This window comes from Pocillopora damicornis, chromosome 6 (genome assembly GCF_964200805.1).
Source record: "Pocillopora damicornis chromosome 6, jaPocDami1.2, whole genome shotgun sequence".
Classification (NCBI taxonomy): domain Eukaryota; kingdom Metazoa; phylum Cnidaria; class Anthozoa; order Scleractinia; family Pocilloporidae; genus Pocillopora; species Pocillopora damicornis.
Window position 1 is genome coordinate 22,857,514 of NC_142675.1, and position 20,219 is coordinate 22,877,732.

General features: G+C 37.8%; 3 protein-coding genes across 4 annotated transcripts; 2 read left to right on the plus strand and 1 right to left on the minus strand.

Moving 5' to 3' along the window:
* Positions 1-658: 658 nt before the first annotated feature.
* LOC113682062 (uncharacterized) lies at positions 659-5,380 on the minus strand. Of its 2 annotated transcripts, none has more exons than XM_027199212.2 (6): positions 5,190-5,380; positions 4,184-4,342; positions 3,741-4,038; positions 3,168-3,477; positions 2,892-3,090; positions 659-2,261 (listed from the first exon to the last, which is right to left on the minus strand). In XM_027199212.2, the coding sequence occupies exons 1-6, from the start codon at positions 5,215-5,217 to the stop codon at positions 1,933-1,935; spliced, it is 1,323 nt and encodes a 440-aa protein (XP_027055013.2). In that variant the 5' UTR covers positions 5,218-5,380; the 3' UTR covers positions 659-1,932. The 2 variants fall into 2 exon arrangements, with proteins under 2 accessions (XP_027055013.2, XP_027055014.2); XM_027199213.2 differs by lacking the exon at positions 5,190-5,380 and adding an exon at positions 4,452-4,721.
* Positions 5,381-5,418: 38 nt separating this feature from the next.
* On the plus strand, positions 5,419-14,711 carry LOC113681987 (DNA repair protein XRCC1). Its single transcript, XM_027199135.2, has 20 exons — positions 5,419-5,575; positions 5,688-5,780; positions 5,939-5,975; positions 6,271-6,341; positions 6,748-6,826; positions 7,645-7,724; positions 7,911-8,015; positions 8,567-8,932; positions 9,334-9,412; positions 9,695-9,741; positions 9,885-10,006; positions 10,601-10,641; positions 11,138-11,210; positions 11,479-11,623; positions 12,173-12,242; positions 12,460-12,622; positions 13,057-13,118; positions 13,419-13,569; positions 13,698-13,773; positions 14,144-14,711. Exons 1-20 carry the CDS (start codon positions 5,525-5,527, stop codon positions 14,252-14,254), a joined length of 2,022 nt encoding a protein of 673 aa, XP_027054936.2. The 5' UTR covers positions 5,419-5,524; the 3' UTR covers positions 14,255-14,711.
* Positions 14,712-15,117: 406 nt separating this feature from the next.
* LOC113682040 (rhomboid-related protein 4) lies at positions 15,118-20,109 on the plus strand. The gene is made up of 3 exons (XM_027199191.2): positions 15,118-16,245; positions 18,026-18,082; positions 18,510-20,109. Exons 1-3 carry the CDS (start codon positions 15,567-15,569, stop codon positions 19,136-19,138), a joined length of 1,365 nt encoding a protein of 454 aa, XP_027054992.2. The 5' UTR covers positions 15,118-15,566; the 3' UTR covers positions 19,139-20,109.
* Positions 20,110-20,219: the final 110 nt, after the last annotated feature.

Genomic DNA, 20,219 nt, shown 5'->3' on the forward strand with positions numbered 1-20,219 from the left:
GAATCAATCATTAACACCAGAATAAAGGAAATAATCACCAACTTAAGATTTTGATTGTTAAACAAAGTCTCCTCATCAACACCCTAGATAACATATGGGAACAGTATGGAGAATATGCAGACCGATGTTAGGATGTAAAAGGTTACCACATGGATATGGAGAAGGCTTTGTTGATGTATCTTTTGTCCAATCCATCTTAAGAAAGTTAGAATTTTAAGCAGCCATGTTTAGACCCTTTTGTTGTATGCTGTAATTAATTTGCATTTTTGATGAAATAAACACCTACTATGAAGGAAATTGAGATCATTCCTGAGTAAAGACACACTATGGAATCTTCCACCACTTCAAATTCCAAAGGGGCATTTTATTTTTTAGGGAACACTCAATGTTTCTAATATAGGGATGCTTTGGATCTTCTCTTTGCAATATCAGACATAATTTAAAAATTTCAGTTTCATCCAAATGTCCTAACTAAAAAAAATTTTCACTGAAAAAAACTAGAGATTCAGTTTTCCACTATATTCAAAAGGAGGGGAGATAAATCATGGAGCAAACAACTCTAACCGTAGGCACAGAAAAAAACAAAAACCCTCAAAAGCATACAAATCTGTTGACAAAAATTACACCATGTTGCTTATCTATAAAATTCAACTCTCACTATAAATATCAACAATGTTTAATACCTGTGATAAAAATAATTATTTCACATTTTTTTTTAACAAAGCAACTTACTTTGCAGTAACCAGAGGTAACAAGAGTAACAATTCAGCCTCTTTGGATTCACATGCCACTGACAATAATAGAGATAATAGATTAAGTAAGCCAAGATTTAAAACCGACACCAAAGTTTAATGGTTGCTTTCTTTTCATATTTAACAAAAACACCCTTTGTATGGATGCTACTTAAATATCTGCTTGGATGGAATACACAGTACATTAGCAAACACAACTGTCTGTAGAAAAAAGCAAAATCCTGACACCTTAAGAAGTATTCTAGCTCTACAAGACTGAAAAGATGGTTAACTGCATTCTGTAGATGGTGCTTTTTCTTTCTTTTCAACTTTTTAACTTTTGTAAATAAACAAAACATTATATTAAACATCTTTGAAACATTGTTATCTATAGTTTTCAGTTAACTTTCGAATATACTCTTCAATTGTACTTTTTAACTCTGTCAAAATTGTAACTGTTTATATTTAACCTATTGATGGGTCAAAATATTCCTTAGCTTGGCTATAAATGAGGATAAATTTAAAACGTGTTGCAATAATCATTGAGACCCTGCATTAACCCTGTGACTCCCATGAGTGACCAAGACAGAATTTCTCCTTAAATTATCATTACAATATCAATCAGATAAGTGATGAGAATGAAGAAAAATATAACTTTATGGATAATTGGTTGATCCAATACTAAATTCTCTGAACATAAAAATTGTATGGTTGACAGTGAGGAGAAATACAAATTTAATCAGGGAGTTAAAGGGTTAATTCTATTGCACAATAATCAGTCAGCATAACTCCTGACTTCGTCTTGCATTTTCGCTTTACTCTGTCAAAAATGACCTAGTAAAGTAACAGATTACTAATCTTTCAAATACTTCCTTTCCACTTCCATGTCTGATTGGATTTTTTTAGACAACAAATGGCATTTTTAAGACAAAAAAAATATTAAGTTGGGGGAATTGTAAAGCAGGTACCACCAGTGAAAACTTCTCTGAAGGTCTGGCAGCAGGTTTAGCATGAATAATGACTTAATTCTGCTTTAATTAAGAAGGGAAGAGCCTTTACTACCAATACTTCCTGCATAGATAATAACCAACTGTCTAAGCATGACTACATGTATCATAATGTTCATTCTGAAAGAGATAGATAAATGTTATATACTTAGACTAAGTGCAGTAGTTTTTATCATCTTTGTACAATGCAGCATTTATTCAGACCCAATGGCAGTGGGTGCAGGTTGTGTGGTAGGAACAGGTAACTTCAGGTCAAAAACCCGCCTTGCATTTTCAGTTGATGCTCGTGCTACCTCTTCAGCATCAACCCCAAGACATTTTGCAACAGTGTGGGCCACAATAGGAAGAGTACAAGGCTCATTCCGTCCTGGCTGACACCTTTTAAGAAGTGATTTGCATACATCGTCCAACTCCTTCTCAGGAGCATTTGGAATCATATAAGGAGCATCACTTTCGAGAAGAATCCTGTCTAGTGGTAAAACACCTTCTTTAAGAGCATCTCTTAATGCTTTGCCTGGACTGTCTGCAACCATGGAAAAAGTTTTTAGTTATTCCTTTTTGGGTGGGTAAACTAAAGATCTTTGTTTACTTTTTCTCCTGTTTTTAGCCAAAAGCAAAAGAAAATTATTACCATGGGATTATTGCAAGTATATAATGTTATATTCTCAGGGTAAGACAACTAATAATGTCATCATATCGCAAAAATTAAAAGAAGTTAAAGTATTGAAGAAAATGACCCTATAAGAAACAAAAATATATAAGTTTTTCTTTTTTCTCTTTTTTTTCAAGAAGGTGAGGGAATTTGAAGTATCAGATAATCAAATTCACAAGGGTTAACTCTCACAAGTAAGGATTTACTGGAAGGAGGCATGGTGGCCTAATGGCTAACTCCAGGTCTAAGGGTTTGGGTTCTTACCTGAGCCAGGTCATTTTGCTGAGTTCTTGGGTAAGACAAATCACTCTCACAGCACCTCTCTCTATGCAATAATGTAAATAGATGCTTGAAAAAGCCTTCGCCCAAAGGGAGTAACAAAACTGCTGGTTGCTTCATTTCATGGAGACTAAGATAAGCTCCCTTGTGGGCCATTCAGCTCAGGTATAGACTTTCGGATAAACTAGTCAGTGCCCTCAAAAGAAACTCAGTTCAACTAACCTTTGCAAATAAAGCCACAAATTCCAATGTAAAATCCCATGGCAACATAGGCACTCATTTCAGAGACACTACCAGTGAAACAGTGAATCACAATTGAAGGCAACCTGCCACTGAAGTGACTCAACACCTCAATAAACTTCTGGTGCGATGCCCGCTCATGCGCTAAGAGAGGTTTCTGAACCTCACAAGCAATTTCAACCTGTTGTGTTATCAAAAAGAAATCGTTATTGCTGGTTTTGTCCACAATTTCAATGAACTAAATACCCAAGGGCTTACCTGTTTTGTAAATGCTTCAACTTGTGCCTTTTCATCTGAATAATTTCTGTGGAAGTCCAAACCAACCTCACCAATAGCAACGACTACCGGGTCTTTTGCCAATTCTTCAATCTCCCTGGCTGTTTTTTCATTCCATTCTTTTGTTGTGAAATGAGGGTGTACACCGACAGATGCATATAAGACATGAGGATGTGCCTTAGCATGAAGAACAGCTGACTGACTCATCTGTAAAGTGTTCCCTGTTAAAATCATTTTTTTTATTCCCACTAAATCTGCTTGTTCTATAACATTTCGTATATCTCTTGAAAATCTGCAGTGAAAATGCAAAATAACAGTCAAGTTGATTTTAAAACATAGCTTACATAAAACTTTAAATCCTTAAAAAATAGAATGAAAACTACTTCAACAAAGAAGTTATTATTTTGTTACTAAGTGATTTTCTGTGTTTTAATTTTTTTCTGGCAGAGAATGTCAAATGATTCGAAAAAGTTCATCTTTGGTCTGAAAACTGAACGCTTGCGATTTACCTCAGGACTGCCTGGCCATATAACAAAGTTAGTTAATTTGACTTACACCTTGTTTGGCAGATTGACACCAACATCAATAAGCTGTAAAATTTTATCTTCTGGAACAGTCACTATTTCATTTGGCCCTTGAGGAAATTGCCTGTTCCATCGACCCTTCATGTTATTACTATACTGGTTCATTCCATAGGGATAGTTAGCCAGTTGTGGAATTGGCATTACATATGAAGATGGAAACATTGAAGGAATAGAGACTTTGCTCCTGCGACCTCCCATTTGAGTATTAGCTGGTTCAACTTTGATGAATCTGTCATAAAGTTTTGTTCCATTCAGCTGAAGTAAGTGACCTGGAATACAATAAAGCCTCAAAGTTTTATCAAGTTTGCAAGCAAGGTGATGGCACAGTTCAAGTTCTGTGTACTGTATTAACAACCATTTTACCACTTGGCTTGTGAACAGACTTAACCTCTCACTATTACACTCAAAACTTACTTGCCAGTTGCTCTGGTACATTAATGAATCCAAACCCATGAGACATTCCTGGACGTTCCACAGATAATTCAATCCATGAATTTGATCTCAAGTAAGGCGTGCTGTCTAAACTAAAGTGACGGCGGAGGTCATCTTTAGTCACTTTCAAAGAGAGATTGCCTACAAATTAAACAAAGTATGGATAATAACAAGGAAAAGACAACAACAGACACTTGCAATGCAAAGCTCAAATAGAATACCAAGGGTATTTTGAAAATATTTTGTGTACCTGTCTGCTGATTTGATTCAAAGGCATCTAATTTTCAAATTCAAATTCTTGAAATGGAATGGAATGAGAAATTAGCCTGTAGGCATGTGTTAACACTGGATGTGAGTTTTTTAAATCCATTTTAAATCTGACTTCAGGGTGAAAACATTAATGTTGTGATGTGGAATGCTGAAGCCATTGCCTTTTTGTGAGGTAAGAAGTCAACTTAATCTTCAAGTAACGTGAACATCACGTATTGAAGTGTTGTGCATGAGCGCACGTAAAGAGGGGTTTGCACATATATGGAGTGTTGTATGCAGTTTCATGTTTCACTGCGAGCTAAAGATAAATTAACATGCTAGGGGCCAAGATTGCAATCATCTCTGTGTTGTTTTAATAAACCTATGGACTTTTCATGCCGTTAAAAACGCTTTCTGTGGCATCTTAGAGTGCTTGCAGCTGTTTTAAATTCATGGAGTGATTTCCAGGCTTATCTGTCTCAATTAATTTCGAAACTGTGACAAACACGGCAACAAAGCTAAATAATTCGAAGGAGATTTCGCAGCCACATAATTGCGCGAAAATTATGAATGCGACTTCTCAAACATAATAAAGCCGTTCGTTTAAAAGCAAGACGGGTGGGAGCTGAGAACAAACCACGTGAACGCTTGTCACAACAAACAACCTCGTTCCAAGCTGAACAGGCTCTGTTATGCCAATGTATTTAGTTCCAGTTTACGGACAGTTGCCTCCACTTACCTATGTAAAATCGTCTATTTGTTGACATTTTTGTAGAATAGAAGAAAAGGAGTTTTCCAAGAAGGGATGTGGTTCACCAGAGGGTTTTTCTGCAAGATTCTGGCGAAGGTTGAGCATGCGGAAAAGTCACATGTAGTGGCAGCGTGTAGAGCAGCCAGCGGCGCGTGTGCCTACAGGAAGTTGGCGGGAAAATGACGTAAAAAAACTGGAGTCCAGAGCTCAACCGTGCAGAACAAGGAACGCCTGAGTGAGTTTTGCATTTAACGAGCAACCACGTCTAAATTTGCTGCGTTTATAAAATTTGACGATTTGTCAGTCAAATAAACGATAGAGGCATGCCTCTTATTCGTCCCAGGCATGTGTTATCCTTCAGCAGCGAAGATGTGGTAAGTTCGAAATGTTTCACTTTACTTGTGAAAAGCAGCTACATCTAGAAGTTGAATCAACAACTTCCCCTTCATAAATTAAATCCTGATTTCACAACTTTGTTATTCCTAGACACAACCAGCACAAAACCTACTTAAATCAGAAACGTATAGGAAATGGAGGTGTGCATCTCCAGGAGAGAAACAAGCTTCTGTTATTTTGGAGGTAAATTTTATGAAAATGATATTTGTGTAACTTCAAACCCATTGAGTGTCGGTGTTATTTGTACTCTCTGTGTTAGGACTTAGCAGGCTAGCATGGACTAGTAACACTTTGAATGCTCTTGTATGATTTTAAGACTTGAATTTTTTTTTCCACTATAGCTTGAGAAAGCAACGCAGATACATTCCATCGACATAGGTTGGTACCTGTCGCTTCTAGAAGTAGGGAATGATATAATTGTTGCACTCGTTAAACTCTAGGCTTGAACTTGTTTGTAATCTTTTTCCGGGATGGTGTTGCTTATATCCTTAAAAGAGGTCCTTTAATTCATTTCCGTGTTAGCTGCCAAACATTTCTACCTAAGTTTATTTAGAATATGTCCTCCAGTCATCAAGTTTGTTCATTTTAATCATCTGTCTGGTAGACAATGTATTGAAGTCATGAGGAGGGTTTATCACTTTCAGTTGCTTCAACATAAATCATTACTGTCTAGGTAACAATGGTTCAGCACTTGTGGAAGTGTTAGTTGGAAGATCTTCTTGGAGCTCTGATGAACAATTTCAGGTGAAGTCCAAGTTTTTGAAATAATTTTTTTGCTCTAGTTTTATTCTGTTACATTCTGTTTGTTTTTTTGTTTTCTTCTATTGGATACTACTATGTACTCCATCTTGTGCAGTCAAAAACAAGTGCACAGTTTTAGATTTGGTTTAAATGCTTCAAATGACTGCAGTTTATCAATTGTTTGGATAAAAAGGCAGCCAATGATAGGAAGCTTTGCTAGGGAAAAGGACATGGATGATCGGAGACAAACCAGCAAAAAACGTATAATGGAAAATTGATTTCCAAGTGTTTTGAAAATTTTATTAAAAGATCATACAAGATTTAAACCAGATATGAAGTTTATTGAATTACATGACTGTATCCAGAGGTGCAAGTTTTGAATGTGATGAATTTTATGTACTATTTTTAGGTTCTTCTTGTTGCATCGTCCTTTATGAGCCCAGCTGAAAGTAAATCCTTTACCAGCACCAATAGAGTGAGGATGTTTGGTAAGCATGAGCTATCTATTCATCATGTTTGATTGCATCAGAGTTTGGGTTTGGCAAAGAATATTTCATTGTTCTACTGTTCTCTAGTAACCCTCTCTCAGAGGGGAACTTCACCCTTTTTTTTTAGTCAAAAACCTCAGTATCATTTATTGCACCGGTAAACATATAGTAATAGACCACTTTTTCTGTTGATTTACTAGTGCAATAACCTACCTGATATAGCGGGAGAACACAACCAAAGCTTGCAAATCACCAGTCAGGGGCAGGTGATTCACAAAGGTTTGTTGTGTTCTCCCAACATCCAGCCTGGGCCATTAAATTGGTAAAAAGACAGTCAAACATACTACATTACATCTTATGACACAATTGATGATTTGGTTCTAAATCAACAGACTGTCTTAAAGTTGATAATTTTAATTATTCTTATCACTTGCAGTTTTCTCCTTTTCAACCAGTAAAATTAACAGCTTGTAGAACCTCTCATTACCACCTAAAATCACTTGGAAATCTTAAAAGTTGAGCTGGTCATTGCTCTACCCAGTTAAACATTTATTTTACATGTCATGCTTAAAATAAGGGAGACCACTGCACCTGTCTGCAGGACATTGTTTTGATATGGTTAGGAGAAGTTACTTACAAAATCTCTCTTGTGATTTACAGATTTATGGTCACCCTACTTTCTCAGTTACTAAATTAGGATATGATTGCCATGCCCATGTAGCTTTGAGCTTGTCTGATTTTACCGCTTTTCATTTTTATTCTATTTGTTTTATTTGAAATTAATTATTAGACTTAAAATACTCTTCTTCCTTCATCAGGTGTTGATAAGCTCTCCAAACCAGTAGCAACTCAGAAGTGGGACAGGGTCAAGTTGGTTTGCACCCAACCATTTAACAAGGTAATACACATTGTTGGTTTTGGCAATGAAATAGAACCTAACTTTAACTTAACAACAGAGGAAAAAAAAATGTAACAAAAATAGAAAAAAATGCAAAACTAATGAAATCATCTGTAAAAAATTCCAAAATCAATAAAAATTCCAAAATGCAATATGTTATAATAGCTTTTTTTCACCATTCTTTAGAATGAACGTTATGGTCTGTCCTTCATAAACCTCCATTCTCCTCCTGATGACATGGATGATGACTCTCAAGCCACAAAGGAAGCAATGCCTCACACTTCAGTTACAGTGAGTATCAAAAATCACCACTGTGACAAAGAACTTTTTGCTTCACATCTCTCTGCATGGCTCCTTGGCGAGACTTTTCAATACAGATTGAAATAGTACGTGAAGGATTATTTTCTTCTTTTAAAGTAGGTTATAGCCTTACTTGTATGCAATATTGATTTCCATAAATAAAAATTAAATTGAACTTCACAAGAATTTTGCAAGATGTAAATCCCTGAGATCAAAAAAAGTAAAAAGTTCTACTCCTTTGTCGAAGCATAACTCACTGCTTCACTCTGATAAGAATGCTTATTATGGGCTGCCAACCATATAAGCTCTCTTAAATAACCATTTTTTTTTAGTGTAGGATGTCTTTGAAGTCAAGCCAGTAGCTCTTAGATTTAGTAAATGTTTTGATGTTCAAATGTTCTTTCTGGTAATAGGCTTACTTCTTTTGACAAATGTGGTTCATTTATATCATGTTCCTGGCTCATTCTTTAGCACAACATGGCTAACTTTTTTTTTGAAAAGCTCTGACCGATATGATCATGATTTCCTTAAAATCATTTCAGGCTTCAAAGAGACTTGGACGTTTTACATTAAAAGGTGATAGTGACACTGAAGAGAAAAAAATTTCTTCTGGAAATCTCTTTTTCAAAAAATTTCAAAAGAAAACCTCTCCGCCATCCATGTCCACTGCAGCTGAAGTTCGAGCAGCAGCATCAACAGTCATTTCTTCAGTCGACAAGAGAACAATTGTTGCCAGCACTGCTCAGAATCACAGGCACCCATCAACAAAGGATGGACAGTCAGGGGATAGAGAGACACACTCAGTAGCCTCGGACAGACAACCAGTGGCCAGAGACAGAGCAGACAAAATTGGTGGTAGATCTTCCCCAAAACCGGGCGAGAGGTATTCTCATAGGAAAACAAGCGAGGTAGGTTCTTACTTGAGAGTGATTAAAAGTATTTGGAAATTGGTTTGTTTCTCTGTGCTCGGTAATCGGTTAGAAGAGTTGCACCAGTTTTCCATTCAGTTACTTGATCAATCACGTTTTCACGCGGTCAGGACGGCTGTCTCCTTACGTTGAATAATCTTTTTGCCTCCGCATAGGTTTTACATTATTTTGTTCTGTTCGGTCGTTGAATTAACCAGCCGTGGTTCACTTACCACTCGAGGAATTTGGATTTAATTGTTAATTTTTCACTATTCTGTCTTGAAACCGCCCTCGATTTTTACTAATTGCTCGGGATTTTTGCATACTGATAGAGTCGCGTTATGAAGTATTGTGCTAGGTGAACGCTTGTTAATTGAAGTTTTTATATTTTTGTCTTTCAGAGCACCAAACGGAAGCATGAAGATTCACCAAAAGGGAAAAATGATAATAAACCAGCACCACCATCCAAGAAAAAAAGAGGTAAAAGGACATAACCAGAGATGAATTTTTCAAAATTGTTTCACCATGACCGTCTGAAGAAGACCAGCAGTATGCAGTCGAAAGGTCGCGATCCATATCTGAAGCGACCACATCGTGAGACAAACGCTTTTATTTCTCTTTTGATCTTTTATTCACCAGGATGAAAAACCACAACCTATTTTACGACTGTATTCATTTTGACACCTCCACAACATTTATAGAAAAGGCAAACCGGTGACAAAATTACCAGGCAATAGATAACTTTTTGCTGCTTTTTTTCAGACTCTCCTATACGTGACGAAAGTTCTGTTCCTTTTGGTGAAATTATGGTAACGTTAGGCTTAATTGTAAAATCCACACTTCACGCCTCAGCTTGTTTGTGCTTTGACCTCATTCTTAAACATAAACAGTTTATTATAGGCTCTAATGGGTCTCTTATTGCTCCATACATTTGTTTTTTGGTTTCTTTAAGAAAGGCGTAGTGTTTGTCATGAGTGGATTTGTGAACCCTGAGCGAGGTAATCTTCGCGAAAAGGCATTGCAGATGGGAGCGCAGTACAGACAGGACTGGGGAAAAGGATGCACTCATCTGATGTAAGAGGCGTGCTGTGATAAGTCGACTTAGCGAGCCGTACCCTGCTTTCTGCACGGTCACGGTTCTCTAACATTTAAAACTGTTTTGTTGCCAAAGCAGTCTTGCTATTAATAGTACCTTTTGTAGAAGAAAATCTTTCTTCTTCTTTACATTCTGGGTTAAAACGTGCTAATGGGTGTACGGTTTCGAAATGATGCGTTTGGCTATCAACGTGCGTCAGTCATGTGAAGCTGTTGGGTGTACTGAGCTAGAATTTTTTTTTTTCAAAGCCGTCAGACCTACATTAGAGATGTAGTAATATATATTTAGGCATTAGCCTCGTCCTCGCACTTCTTACACTTTTTGCCCTCCTTCAAGTTTCGACTTACAGCGTGGACCTCAAACTTGGTTGATAAGCCAGAGGTATTCTCAATTTGAACCTTTTTTGGCGCACGCTCTTACAGCATCTCCGTCCACTCATGAATAAGAATGTAGGATCCTTTTCAACGATATTTTCCTTTTTCGAATCAAGGACAATCTGAAAATGGTAAGATACACGGTGTAGCATAAAGGGACTGAATGAATTTTTATCGCCCATGTTTCTCCTTTTGTAGTTGTGCCTTCGCCAACACTCCAAAGTTCAACCAAGTGAAAGGTTAGTTGTTGTTTACGCTAAATCTCAAGTATGTGTCAGTTACTTAAGAAATACAGTTGAGTTTTGGATGCGAAGTTAACCTTCTGACTCATGATCGTCAGCAGCCTCTAATTTCTCCTTACAATATCACCACTAAATCAAACATTAAGGTCATGAGAATATAAGAAATGATCACCAACTAAACTAGGTCCTGATTAAGAAACAAATTCCTCCTTCTCAGTACAAATGGAAGTGTAAAGATATCAGTATGGAGAACTTCTCCATACTGATATCTGATATATGATATGTATACTTATATTATGGTGTAAAGGTTAAAGTAAACATAGGCAGGGTGCTAAGGGCTTCATCCTTGTTGACGGCTGAATTTTTTCAATCTTCATTTCAGTTCTGCAATGACTTGAACTGCACATAACCTACAAAGATTTATTCTTTACTTGTTAAAGGTCATAATGTGATTTATTTTATTTGGACAATTTTTTTTTTCACTAAACTTCAGGGAAAGGAAAGATCGTCACAAAAAAGTGGATAACTGACTGTTTTAAAAAAAGCAGATGCTTGCCCACTCGACGGTAAGTAACTCCGCTCCTGTGCCACATATTTCACTAAGGACTCGAGAAAATTTGTGTCAGGAAATTGGGAGATGTCCCTTATGCAGCGTTGCGTTTGTGTTTCGTGAGTGTTAAAAAGTGTTTTGTCGGTTTCCGTCCTGTTTCCGCCACTTTCGTCCGTATTTGGACGCTTCCGCTCGATTCCGGCTTGTTCCGTCCGATTTACAGATTATCGACTTTTCCTCCCAATTAGTTAACGTTCTTGATGACTTTTCTTTTTTTCTGTAAGTTACCACTTACCAGGCGACAGTTGTTCATCTGATGAGAGCAGTGAAGGGGAGGATGCCAAACCAGCACGGCCGCCTCCTAAAACAGGAAATGACAGAAATGAGCGGAATTACAAGAAGGCCCCAGCAAGTGATGCGAATTCAAAGGTGCGATAAGTGATACTCGTGATTTGCTGTTCGTGTTCTCGTTAACTTTTATCATTAGATAGATTTAGCACCGCGTATACGTGAAACGTGAAGGGCAAGAGTGACCACGTAACCACGTCCCGCCATTTTTCCCGTTTGCGGGTTGCGTTTTGGCGTTTCTGCGTGAAAACAAGCTGTTTCACGGTTGCCGTTTACGTAAGATTTTCTTCACTTTTTCTTTTACAGAGTAGAATTTTATTGGCGGAAGAAGGGCACCGAAAACTATATCCTATAAGTCGTATAAGGGCAGATGAAGTTTTACGTTAAAAATCCTTCAAATGCCGAGGTGACATGAACTAACGCAAAGCTAAAGTAGAAAGGTTTACGCTACGTGAAACATGACGTTTGCCGTTTCATGTAAACGCGATGCTAAATATTTCTATTGTATACAACTCAAGTGTGGTACAAAACATTTGGATCCTCAGTTAGCCCATTGGTTATGTAAAGCATGAAATCGAAATTTGCTCTATTTGGTCTGAACGAAAACGACTCTAATTTGTTCACGTGCAGAAAGACGACACTCCCGAAGAGAGCGACAAAACTCTAGTGGCAAAAGTCTCGGGTCCAAATGAAAAGAAAGGTACGTAGACGCAGACTCACTTCTCAGAGACAAACCTCTACTTTGAAGAATGATAGTAACGCATGGCACTGAAACATTTCGCAAACACAGACATGCGACGAAAAAAAGTATTTGAAAACTATTAAAAATGGGGTAATTGTAAATGCCGGTTTAGATTTTGTTGTAACTTTGCCGAGGCTTCTTCAATCAAATCTGTTTTCTGTATTTTTTTTTTAAGATGCAGCCGGGAAATTAGAGGAGGAAGATGACATTTATGGTGGTTCAACTGACGACGAATCACCTCAACCGGAAAAGAGTGGTAAAAATGAAACTGCTCCATCTCCTTTGAGCCCAAAAGAGACTTCATCCAGTGATCATGATACAGAGGATGAATTAAGAAGGTGAGCATACCAGAACCTGAAAGCAAATGAGCCACCACAGTAATGGCAACAAGAACCGGGCGGGAAAGAAACAGTTATGCGTATTTCAATTAAGTGTCGTAAAAAGGCGACTAAAATTATCCTCATCGACAATTCAGAAAAAATTCAAGAATACAAGAAGCTAATGCGCTTTTGGTGAAAACCAAGAACTTGATTGAAGCGCGGGAAAACGCGCGTGATCAAGTCGTGATTGTGTCTTTATACGGCATCTGATTGGTTGAGGGGGCGGAGCGAGTTTTCTTGACCAATCACAGGGCTTAACAATGCAAAACCAAGTCAATCAATTCGATACGTAGTTGAAAAAAGCCCTAACCGAACATCCCTTCGGAGGTTTTAGGTGTCATTGGCAGGCATTCTGACTATGGGTATTCATTTCATTGATTTTATCTTTGTAGAATCCAAAAAGAAACTGGTGAAGGCGAAGATATATATGGCGGTACGACTGATGACGAAAAAGGTACGGGAGGAAAAGATGGCCTTCAAAGAAACACCTCGAATCCCTTTTTTTTTTTATCAAAATATTAAACTCGTGGCTCCTATCAATACAAGATCTCAGCAAATTCAAAATCAGAACTAAAATTGTTTTTCTCCTCAGAACGTTGTTCAATTTTCGAGAAAGAATTTTTGACGGGCTCGTTATTAACATGTACCAGGAGTTGCCGATCTCTCTCTACGCTCCTCCAATTTCTGTCATAAATCACATCAAGAAATTTTTAGAAAACATGTCCCCAGACCTCCACCGTTTTTTTTTTTGCAGGAAAGGCGGAGTCTGCGGACGAAGTCATTTCAAGCTCAGAGGACCTTCCCCTGTTACCTGATTTTTTCTCTCATAAGCATTTCATGCTGTATGGTGAAATTGATGGCAAGACCAGAAGACTGTTGATAAGATACATCACTGCTTATAATGGGTGAGGGATTTGTTTGATTGTGAAACACTTTTTGTGGGCGTCAAAAGAGCTGAATCACCGTCCTCTTTTCGGAAATTCTTCTCAATCCTCGGAATTATCTTTGATGTCTCTTGTTACATTCTCTGCAGAACTATAGAAGATTATATGAATGATAATGTCGACTTTGTCATAACCAATGAGGATTGGGACAAAAACTTTGATGAGGTAAGTAAAGTGTGCACTTTGGCTGTTCCCTTTTGTTCTTAAGCAACTGTTTTACAAGCAATACTTACCACAATAAGACTAACATCGATCTGTTGTTCTGAGTCTATGTAATTATGCAGAATTACATGGAACTTATTTTTGCCGATGAAATGACTTGAAAATAGGAAGAGAAATTGAATTCTTTTTTACGCAAATTCTCAATGCGGGGTCGGGGGAAAGAGACCTTCGTTTATGTATGAAATTAAAAGAATTTTAAAAATCTGGAAATCGACACATGTCAGCCAAACTCATAATTGTCTTTTACTGTTCCCACAGTGTCTATTTGATGTGCTTTATAAACGTAACCAGTTGTTTTTCCTCTTTTTCCCAGGCCCTCGATGAAAACCCTTCCCTGGCCTTTGTGCGACCCAGGTGGATCATTGTCTGTCACGAAAAGGGCGCCTTTGTTCCATTTCAGCCGTACATCATAGTTCCTTCATGATGAAGGCCACGTGAAGTTCACGTGATCAGCTCGAGATCGTCGTCAGGGTAAACAATTACGACCCTGGTTTTCGGATACAAGCTACATATATTTGATAGAACGAAGATTACTCAAAAACTAGGCGAGAAACGTCGAGAAAATATCGGTGTTCTATCGTTTCAATGACGATATTGGTGGTGCTCCAAATATTAGGAATCTAAATTTTATATACGAATAATTTAATATCCTTCCGAGTAAATTCTATGAACTCAAAAGACATGTCAGGAATTCACAAAGCATTAGTGATTGATAGGCTGCCAAGCAGTAATCACACAATAACCACCGCACTTCACATATGTGCAAAGTCCAGACTGGCGTGTGACATAAGGCATACTCCTTCAGCATCCACTATCTGCCTGATTAAGGGTAGACTAGGATATTGTACTAGATTCTGAAAAATAAAAGTTTTTTTACTTTTGTTGTTGATATTTTATCATTTCTTGAAACCATTTTGATTTTCACCAATCTTCAGATGTTCGCAGGTGTTTTTTTTTTTCTTCTTTTATTTTTTTTTTTATCTAAAAACCTGTTAAAGTTTGGGCCTGAATGAAATTGCAATGAAGTACCTTACCTCAGCAGTGATACCGTATGTAGCATCAAAGATGAAATTAAAGCTTATATAGAGGATTCTCCCCAGCTAACCCCAAATATATACTAGTTTCCTTCTCTCCTCTGGATGAATGACTGAATCGAAGAGTGAAGTGCTCGACCGTTTCTTAAAATTATTGTATCAGATGTCAGGAGATCTGAGTGCATCGCGAGCAGGCACCAAGGAGAAGGCTAGGTATACCTCAATTCGTCAAATATGAAGTGCAATGTCGGAAATTTCCGCTGGTCGATAGACGAGCGTAAACCCACTGAGGTGAGAGTAGGTTTTAGATTTATTTTTATTTCAAAGTTTTACACTTTCATAGCGCGAGAGAACAGTGTTGGCCCTTGTATTTTATTTCTGTCACATTTCAATGAAGAAGTCTCTTGGTATTCTTAGATTGCCTTAGCGAATTTTCAACACTACACTGGTGCTGGTTGAGACGAGTCTACCAAAGATGGCGGGCAGGTTGAAAAAGTGATGAGTAAGGCATTTTGAAATCGAAATTAATTTTGACACGTCAGATTAACAAAAGTATAAAGGAAGAGCCTTTCTTTTTGGGAGCCACTATAGAGTATAAGGTCACTGAGTTACACCTGTATTTTGACGTGCTAAAGGGAAACGAATACGCCAAAGGTCGACTTTAGAAAGGAACTTTTCCTTCCTGATATTTTATGATGAACAATGTTCCGGCCGGGGCGAAGAAGATCCCCGGGGATCGGATTGTTATTTTTGGCCAGCCAGCTCTACAACATTGGTTTTAACAGGATTCCTCCTGTAACACTGACTTTCATCGGTATAAACGTCGCAGTTTATCTCCAGCTTTTGAACAACCTTCCATCTCTCGGAAAAGCTTGTGTTAGTGCCCATCATGTCTGGTACAATGGCGACTGGAAGCGAATCATTTTCGCTGCCTTTTATCACTTAAACGACTTTCATTTGTACTACAACATGGCCTCGTTCGTTTGGAAGGGCATGTCGCTTGAACCAAGGATGGGAAGTCCGAAATTTCTGTATATCTTGTCCGTATTCACTGCCTTAACTAACACCGTTCTTGTTGCTTTAGACATGGTTCTGGCGAACGTAACTGAGGACTTTTCTTACATGTACACCTGTGCTGCGGGTTTTTCAGGTGTCATCTTTGCCCTTAAAGTTCTTACAACGTACAACCTTCCTTCTGGTGTTTCCATGGTGGTGGGTATGTTCCCAGTACCAATGAGGTGGGCCTGTTGGGCGGAGTTGATTGTCATTCAGCTTCTTGTTCCTAATGCCTCATTTACTGGTCATTTAGCTGGTATTCTTGTGGGAATGATGTACGTTAAAGGTCCTTTAAAGTATATCATGGATACAATCAGTGGTGCTGGTAAGTTACTCAATACTAGCGTTATTTCCCTTATTTAAGGAAAAGCCAGCTAAATTTTGTCTGAAATGATGTTTGTGTTATTATGGATGAAAAACATCTTTCTTCATCTCAACACTGAATTTAAATTTTTACGTCTTTATTATTCTAGTTTTTCTATTCCATTTTTCTATTTCGTTCTAACTCTCATTGATGTTCTATTCTTAATTAATTTATTATTTAACTTTCAATATTGTAAAGTACTGTTGGATACTTGGTAGAAACAGCTCCACCTAAATCCTCTGTATTATTATTATTAGAAGTAGTAGTTGTATTTATACTATTAGGATTACTATTTACTCACACAAGGCTCCTAGCATTGCAGTATACAGTGGGTGTGTTATCTTTGAACCCAGTAACAACTGTCCTCATAGGAGAGTCCATATGGCTAAAAGGTTGAGCATCAAAGTCCAAAATCTGGTGATCTAACATTTATTTTGCCCTTAGAACTCAAGAATTTCTCTTTTTCACATGTCTGTGACAAGATGAAAAGAACATCTTTCAACAAATGCATCATCATTGCTTGGTTATTTATTTTCTGTACCAGTCAGGTTTAAACTTAACTAATTGTTGTATAAAGGTTTAATAATTCTATCTAACAGATAAATTACTATCCAGCAGATAGATTTTTAATAGAGATTATCCATCATGTTGAGATTTATCCTGTGGATAGCATTATTCGACCTTTGAAAAACCAGGACCTGTTCCTTTGTTGGAAAACCTCCATCCCTATTCAATCAACACATTACACCAAACACATCACTCATAATTTTTTTTCTTTTGAATGCAGAATCCAAAAATGATCTGATAATTTATAATCCTTTTTCAGGTTTCTGGTTTCTGGTTTCTGCTATCGATTCTTTTTCAAAGTTTGAAAGCCACTGCCTGAAACACTGAGTTAATATGCAGACCTTTTTTTCTTCAAAACCATGTAATATTGTAATGAGTGAAAAGAAAATAGTAACAATTCCTTATTGTTAATTTTGAAGTGTCCATGCAAAAGTTTTAAAAATAATTTAACACAATAACTATGCTCCTGGAAATTTACCGTAACTATTTAGGTCATTTTGTGAATGGTTATTCTCATAATGTATACCTTAATTTATCACTGTTACTTGGAAAAGTGTGTTCTATGTTATGTTATAGCAAACAATTATTGGGGTGATATGGTAAAATTAGTTCCAAGTGCCCCCCATTCAGTTGAGTTGAGACTGAAATAGGGGTACAACTAACCCTTTGACCCTAATAAGTGACTTACATTTAATTTCTTCCCATCATATTACCCATGAATCAAACATTATGGTCAGGAGAAGAAAGGAAATGATCAGCTGCTAAAGAAGCTCTTGATTGTTAAACAATTCTCCTTGCCGATGCCCTAGAAAATTTATTGAAAATGGTACAGAGATTATGTTCAGGAGAAGAAAGGAAACGATCTGCTGCCAAAGAAGCTCTTGACTGTTAAACAATTCTGCTTGCCAATGCCCTAGGAAATTTATCGAAAATGGCACAGAGATTATGATCAGGAGAAGAAAGGAAATGATCAGCTGCTAAAGAAGCTCTTGATTATTAAACAATTCTCCTTGCCAATGCCCTAGAAAATTTATCGAAAACGGTATGGAGAATATGCATACTGAAGTAAGAGTGTAAAGGGTTAAGAAGTGTCGTTTTGAGTTTAACTTATATTTGTATTTGTACATTATTTTTCTTTGCCTGAAGTTTAAGTGCTAACTCCCTTTTTTTCTAGGATCAGGAGTGACAAGAAGAATGAGACAATCATACACCTACCATGTGGGGACAACAGGTTAACAAGAAATAAACTAACTATTTGAAACAGGCTCCACATAAAGAGTTTTGGTATTAACCTTTTAAATCGTAGGAGTAATTAACCCTCTGATCTTTAAGAGTGACTATTATCTAATTTCTCTAAGCAATATTACCTCTGAATCACACAATAAAAACACAAGAAGAAAGGAACTGATTATCAACCAAAGAAGCTCTTTTCCTCACAAGTTCTCCCTTTCAGCATCTTGGGAAATTTATGGAGAACACTATGGAAAATATGCATATTGATGTTAGGGTGTAAAGGGTAACAGTTTCTTGCCTGAAAGTACAAATGCAACTACTCATGCCTGAATACCATGGTGAACCTTGTTCTTGTTGTAAAACATCAGTATCTCTAACCAAAACTTAAGTGAGCCTCCCTCATCTTAAGTCCAATCTTTCTACAGGACGAAGACGAAACAGACAGCCTCCAGATGACTCTGATTCCGCTGATGAAGAACTCAGAGAAGCTATAAGGGCAAGCCTCCGAGAAACACATATGAATCGACAGCCAAACCTGGATGATTATGACCCAAGGATACAGACGGCAATAAGAGAGAGCCTAGATAACCCAGGAGGGGAGCCCTCTCGGTGGTCTGATAACCAACAGCCTCAGAGAAGAGGGCCATCTTCCGGATCCCCACCATACCCCCCTCAAAATGGGGGCCGTTATAATTCTTGGTCGGCAACTTCATCTGGTGGTGTTTCTTCGCGGCCGCCACCCTACTCCACTCAGGGGCCCTCAGCCTACCCCTCCCAAGAAGTTCCACCCTACCCTCGAGAGGGAGGAGGTCTTTATCCCCGCCTGCCGGATCCTACTCCCTATACAGGCGGGGCGTTCGCGCAGTCTCCACCGTACCCTTCGGGGATAGCGGAATCCTACTCTACGGATCCAGAACCTTCTGCTCCCCCGCAAGAACACGTTGGTAACGGATACACAGGGAGACATGCGCCGTACCCCCCGGAAAGCGTCACGCCCCAGGAAAGTTCGCTGGATGAAGTTCGTAGAAGAAGGCTTCAGCGATTTGAAAGATAGCATCCTGACAAAAGACTTTCAAAACCTTGGTCGAACCTGCGATAGTTTATCACAGGAACCGGTCAAGTCGCCCGAAACCTGAGTCATGTTGCCCGAAATTTTAGTAATGTCGCCCGAAGAAACAAATACAAAAAAGATCAGAATTTCAGACTGTAAATAGGCAATAACGTTTGAGAAATTTTTATCACTGAAGCGCTCTTTGTTTCCGACAACATCATGAAGATTCTTAAAGCGTTGTTCGTCCCTAACAACAAAGGGAAATGTTGTTCGTTTCTAACAACAAAATGCAGCGTTGTTCGTTTGGTATGTAATCGTTTCTTACTCACGGACGTTTCGTAAGCCTGAGAAACTTTTTCTCTGATAAAAATTTCTCAACGTTATTGCCTATTAACAGCTGTAATTCTGATATTTTTAGCATTTGTTTCTTCGGGCGACTTCATTTTTTTTTCGGGCGACATAACTAAAATTTCGGGCGAGATGACTCTCGGGCGACTTGACTGTAAACCTTTATCACATAAACTGGCTATGATGCTCGGTGTGGCGTGCAGTTGGTGGTCGCCTACAAAACAGCAGACAGTCACCGTGTAAAGTTATTTTCGTAGTCTCGATTCTAGCAAAATTCATCCGTAAGCCTAAACTGCGTTATTGAAGAGCCTGCATTATAAATCAGTGTAAATTTAGTGAGTCAGTAACAAATTCTTATTCAAATTAACATTTAGGGCCTCGTCCATACGAAAATGTCCAAGTTGCGTGTTATTGTTACTATTCCCGTGCTCTTTCAACGGAAATGTTGTACAAATAGAGTATTACGAGAGAACTAATTATGATAGATTCTTTAACAAAAAGCAATTTACCTTTAGTTTACACATAATGAAGTGAAGTCAACGCTCGAAATTGATACTCAAAAACGTGTCGTTTGACAAAATACGAAAATTAGAAAATGAATTCGCTCAAAAATACAGTCCTCCAAGTACATGGGGTTTGTCGGCAATTTTGTTTCGATCTATCAGAGTAAACCTTTCATGAATATGAATCTTTGTCGCTTTGAGGAACTTTAACATTTTAACTATACTGGGTTTAT